Source organism: Sylvia atricapilla, chromosome 2 (genome assembly GCF_009819655.1).
Source record: "Sylvia atricapilla isolate bSylAtr1 chromosome 2, bSylAtr1.pri, whole genome shotgun sequence".
In the NCBI taxonomy this organism is placed as follows: Eukaryota; Metazoa; Chordata; class Aves; order Passeriformes; family Sylviidae; genus Sylvia; species Sylvia atricapilla.
In genome coordinates this window covers 34,139,439-34,145,438 of record NC_089141.1, presented here as the reverse complement: position 1 = coordinate 34,145,438, position 6,000 = coordinate 34,139,439, and the positions used below count along the sequence as shown (strand labels likewise).

Genomic DNA, 6,000 nt, shown 5'->3' with positions numbered 1-6,000 from the left:
TGCCAGGTGCAGAACATTTTCAAGTACATTTTCTACTTCCACAAGTTAACCGCAGCCCAAGATGTGACATGTTTGCTGATTTATTTGTTTATTTATCCTTCAGCAACTGTAAAGATGACTGCAGATTGCATTGCAGTCTATAGGTAAACGTAGCTGATCAAATATGTTTGGCATTAGTGCATCTGTACAGTCTTTGTGTTGACTTTTTGATACCAGTGGAGTCTGTAGGGTTGTGTAGAGTATAAAGATTTTTCAAATTGCTTTTTCATGATTTTTGAAGTAAAGATACAAAAAGGTGAAAATGAGGTCATTGCTTTGCTGTTTTAAAATTATTGTTCCTTCACTAAAAATAAATATAAATATTAGTAAGAAAATCAGTTTTCTTAATCTTGTTTAAAGCTAATTTGTTTTATGTTGTATCTTGAAAAATAAAAACAGATTTATATATTCTGAATTCCTTAGAATAACAGATTTTTGTGTCAACAGCAGTTTCCTAGTGCTGGAATGGATAATAGAATATAGCTTAGGGTACATCGGTGGCATATGTATATTAGAGATATAGAAAGTGTCTGAAATAAATGGGAGTTGTTTTCAAAGACATGCATTAGAAATGGTAAAGCACCTTTCTAATTAAATAAGAATTAAATTTTTGCCAGTCTTTTATGCATTTGAAAACATTTCCTTAAAGAATTTTTAAGCATAATTGTCAAAAAGAAAGAAATCGACTTATACCAGCAGAAGTACAAGCCTAAGATTGTGAAACACTCAAGTGAGATAAAGTTTTCCAGCTTGAAAATGATGAAAGCAAGCATATGGAGTAGACAATGTATTACAGGCATGGATAACTGTAGAAATAGGTGCAATTTTAGAAAATATTTTAAGATACTGTATCTTAATACATAAGATTATAAGATATATAAGATTATATATATTGCTGACTTTATGAATAATTTTAAAGATTTTTCTCTTATTTATTAATTTTTAAAGGGTATGAGGATTATGACCTCATGTGCAGCTCTGCATAGTTGTCCACTCAGAGATGATGGTGACTCCCTAGAGAACAGATGCCAACTCCTGGTTAACAATCAGTATAGTGCTCCTTCTATCCAGAAGATTTGATAACTGCTTTTCGCAAGCTCTTCAACTTTTTTCCATCATGTTGTGTCTACCAGCCTAAAATTTCCTAAAATGGTCCTTTTGCTGTTCCTTGCAATCCTGCTGTTGAAGGAAGATGTCTGTGGGAACTTTGGGCTTTTGGTTTCAGCACAGGCAAATGAAAGAAGAGTGGTTGCACACATGCCTGGTGATATTATCATTGGAGCTCTATTCTCTGTTCATCATCAACCAACTGTTGACAAGGTTCATGAGAGGAAATGTGGAGAGGTAAGAGAGCAGTATGGTATTCAGAGAGTGGAGGCAATGCTGCATACCCTTGACAGAATTAATTTGGACCCCACACTGTTGCCAAATATAACATTAGGATGTGAAATAAGGGACTCCTGCTGGCATTCTGCTGTGGCTTTGGAGCAGAGCATTGAGTTTATAAGGGACTCTCTTATTTCTTCTGAAGAAGAGGAAGGGATGGTGCGATGTGTGGATGGATCATCGTCGTCTTTCCGCTCCAAGAAACCCATTGTTGGTGTCATTGGGCCTGGCTCCAGCTCCGTTGCTATCCAGGTCCAGAACTTGTTGCAGCTTTTCAATATACCTCAAATTGCTTATTCTGCCACAAGCATGGACCTAAGTGACAAAACTCTGTTCAAGTATTTTATGAGAGTGGTGCCATCAGATGCGCAGCAAGCAAAGGCAATGGTGGACATTGTCAAACGCTACAACTGGACCTATGTTTCTGCTGTACACACTGAAGGTAAGGGGTTGTTTTTTTACCACATAAAAATGCCTTTGAAATACTCTGATGTGGTTTAATTGATGGATGATGATAGCTTGATGTTGCTGGATTTTTGCCAGTCAGCTGTCAACAGAATAGACTTTTACTCTTCTTAATAATAACTTTACATCCTCTGTGGGTCTGAAGTAGCACCATGTTGTCAATGGTCGAAAACAAATTTTGAAACACAGGATGGTGTGTGTTCTAGGGCTGGGCCATAGGTAAAAATGATTAATCTGGAGTCTCTAAAATGACCTTAATTTAAATTACTTGCCATTTATTTCTTTTTCTTTATATAATCAGTGTATTTATGTAGAATAATAATTATGACTATTTTGGAATCAATGGGTAGTGAGGAAGCATCTGGTCTTCATAGTGCAGATGAGAGCTAAATCATCATTTAAAACTGCAGCTGAGTCAGAATATGTTCCTGCTTAACATCTGAGCCACAGAGGCACAGGTACTAGAAAACACGCAATTCTGGCTAATATTTGAATGCAAGTTATCCCAACTCTTTCTTTCCATCCTTTTTATAGTACTCCATGGAGTATTACACCATTTCTTCTTCTGCCTCTGGCCATTAGTTTCGGGGGAGAGCAAGGGAAGTTTCTTTGAATTTCTTCACACATTTATTCTCCATCCAGTGTCCAGAAAATCAGAACTGTGTGCTAAATTGTTTTCCTCTTTTTATTTATTTGACATAGAAATTAGGCCTTTTATCCAGTGTTCAGAAGAGTATGTGATTAAAGGGAAATGCTATGGAAAAGTGTGCTTGTATTTCATTATTCCTTGTACTGATAGAATTGAGTTCATCTTGCTAGGAGTGACTAGAATTTCATACTGTCTTAAGAGCAAGTTTCATCAGTCTCTGCCTAATGACACCACCATTTAAAGAGTTTTATGGAATTAAGTTCTGCAATGAATTTTAGGACCTCACCACCATGCCTCTGTTCAAATAGACAGATGCTGAATGCAGGCTCAGAATACAATCTGAGAATGAAAAATGTTAAGAGATTGAGTAGTGGTTGTGATGCTGCTGAACAGTGGCAGATGCTGCTGGCTTTATTACAATCAATAGAGAGCAGATTGTCCTTCCCACACACTGAGTATGCTTCTCTGGCAGGCTTTATACTATTCAAAGCCCCTTCTGAGGAGATGCTAGTCCAACGGTATAATGTCGAGATCTTTTTCCTCCTACAGATATGCAGAGAACTTATTCTGCAGTATTAAAAATAACCCAAACAACTAGCACTTGCATGCAGATTGTCTCAACCACCATCATGATATTGAGAGCTGGTAAAAAGCTGAAGCCCCTTTTGTATGGGGATGTATGAATACATTAACAGTTTAATCTAAAACTTTGGTGTTCAAGACAGTGTATAAATCACTCTACAGGACATCATGCAGTGAGGGTATTCTGTACCAGCTGATGCCTTTGGCATGGTTAGGTGTGTAGCCTTCCAGTCACAAATACCTGTGAACAACATCATGGTCAAAAATAATGCCACTAACAATAGCACAAGATTTTATATTCTGACTACTTTTGATGACTCATGTAGTTTCTGCTATGATCAACTTTTACACCTCTTCTTATTGAGACGGGATGCTTTTATATTCAGTATGGGAATAGTCATGCTTATATCAAGGTCTGATTGTTCACAGAGTGAAAATATGTACTTTTTCCACTTACTGTGGACACTCTTTGGAGCAGATGGTAGCATATGGCATGTTAATCTTATGGCAGAGGAACTTTGTACCGTGCACTGGAAAGAAGGGAATAAGGACACAAAGGCTGGAGTGGGACATAGATGCTACGGGCAAGATGAGAAGTGAGTGAGAGTAGAGCTGAATGTGAAGAAGGACAAAAATATAACGATATATGTAGTTCAGCATGTGCCTGCTTCTTCTGTTATTTAAGTGGATATGGTAGATGGAACATTGTTACAACCTGAGGCCTCATCCATACCATTTTTACGGCAATATAATTTTGGATTTCAGTGAAAGAACATTAAACTTGGGTGAATCTTATGATCCTATCATCTAGTTGCGTAGTCTGGTAAGGATGATGAATAGGCTCTCCAGGTAAATGGCATCAAAAGTTTTATTACTATTGAACAGATGGTGTTTATGATGGAATAGAATATCACTAGCTGATCAAGGCACTTCTTTGAAATGTGACAATGTCTGATGTACAAGGCACTTTCCAAAGACTATGGCACATGTTATTCCTTGCTTTTTTTTTTTTTTTAAACCACCTTTAAAATCCCTTACACACAAATGCTAAAGAAAAGGAATAGAGTAAATAAGCAAAGCAGAGATTATTTATGTATTTATTTATTTATTGTGTTGTATTTGGTTTTTTATTTTACTATAGTATCTTGTAACTTATTCTAAATAGACCACTCAACTCAGTGTCTTGCAGTCACAGGTATTATTTCAAAACAGAAAAAAAATGTTGAATCCTGCTCCTTTCAGTTTTTATTTTTGTAGGATCTAGACCACCCATAGAAAATAATTCTTCTTTTCACTCTTTCAGTAGTTCTGGCCGGCTACATTCATTCTTTTTAGCTAATTTTCATTTATTAATTTGTTAATTAACCAGACTCTTCTGATCTTTATGATCATATTCTGATCAATATTATCTTTGGCTTGGCTTCTGTGATTGATTTCCATGGAGAGGGAGAGTCCTCTCCTCCAAAGCTGGACAGGAAGTAAAAAAGAGGCATGAAAAGCCTGTTAGTTTCTTTCCTTTGGTAGCCCCATCAGCAGATAAATTTATAGGTCTCTTTATAGGTCTAGTATAAGAAAAGCTTGGCACACATCAACAGTTTCATTACAAAAAGTTTCTTGTTTGAATCTTTTTGCATGCACTTACTAATTATCTTTGTCTGCAGTGTATTAATGTTTTCAGAGGTTAATCTGAGGTTGTGTTGTTAAATCCTTACTTAAGACTTCCAGATTTTAAATACACAAAAAATATTGAGAGATTCTCGTAAGCTTTGCTCCATTGACATTTAGCATTGCAAATTAAACTAGGTGATGCCTTCAGGTTTACAAGTGACCTCTAAAAGTATTTTTTTTTCCCTGAAAATGGTAACAAGGACTGCTGTCATTGTAGCTCTTGTAAATTTAAGGAGGAAGGTTCTTTAACCCCTTCACTAGAAAAAGTGAGAAATAAATTAATGACATTTCTCATAAAAACACAGTCATCCTCCTGTAGTGTATTTATATAGGCCAATCAGAAATCTTTGTAAATCTTAGACCTGGGTTGTAACTCTGTCTTGCTTGGCTCTGCCAGGAATCATTATCACTGTTATCTTCCCCCACTCTCCAACTATTCCTTGCATTGAATCACTTGTGGGGCTCTACTCTGAACCAATCTGGCTTTAAAATAAAATGTTTGTATGCACAATGAGGGTTGTTTTTCAAAAAGCTTTATCACTTTTGAGGTTCAGTCTATTCTGTTGCCTCATGAATAGGGAAGTTAGCTGTGTGTGGCAGGGAGCTAGGAGTGAGCAGGAATGAGGGAAACTGGGATGTGAAACTCCTTGACCTATGGTCAAAGCCTGAAACAAGTGCCTTCAAACTTACGGATTACCACAACAGGCATGCAAGGATGTGCTGGAGTTGTGACTGGTCTGGCTCTTTCTGTTGATGCTACAGATGGTTTTTTTTACTTCTGTTGTAGGAGCATAACTTAAACTTTCCTTAAAATTAAACCAACGTTCACTTTTTAAACCAACTTCACAGATAGACAGCAAGTCAATAATGCAACTGGGAGCTCTGTGTGTGCTTCTGTCTGAAAAAATGTAGAACAGCAGAGGAAAGGCCCCTAATTTAGTTTCCCAGTCTTGCAAAAATGTTTGAGATCCTTTTTAGCTCATGTAAGTGTTGTCCACCTCTGCGGAAATGCTCACAGGAAATTTGAGAGGGAAATTAGTGCATGTAATTTTGGGTGGTGATGGTTGGCATGCAGGTGGGCCATGCAGCTCATGCACTGTGGGCATTTTTCTCAGCCTTTTCTTGCTTAACCACTTGACACCACAGTTGATCAAAAATGGTGGAAGAAATCAGGAAGAGGCTGGCTGGTTTCCAAAAGAGACAGAGTTGCC

At 37.1% G+C, this 6,000-nt stretch overlaps 1 protein-coding gene across 3 annotated transcripts in view; it reads left to right on the top strand.

The window, feature by feature from the left end:
• Positions 1 to 993: 993 nt before the first annotated feature.
• The window catches only part of GRM5 (glutamate metabotropic receptor 5), a 501,144-nt gene continuing 496,137 nt past the window's right edge, over positions 994 to 6,000 (top strand). For all 3 annotated transcript variants that reach the window (XR_010746100.1, XM_066341299.1, XM_066341301.1), the window contains exon 1: positions 994 to 1,867. Coding sequence is in view for 2 of the 3 variants with exons in the window: in XM_066341299.1 (XP_066197396.1) it covers positions 1,189 to 1,867 (679 nt within the window). In the remaining variant the exon portion in view is untranslated. The remainder of the gene's footprint in view (positions 1,868 to 6,000) is intronic.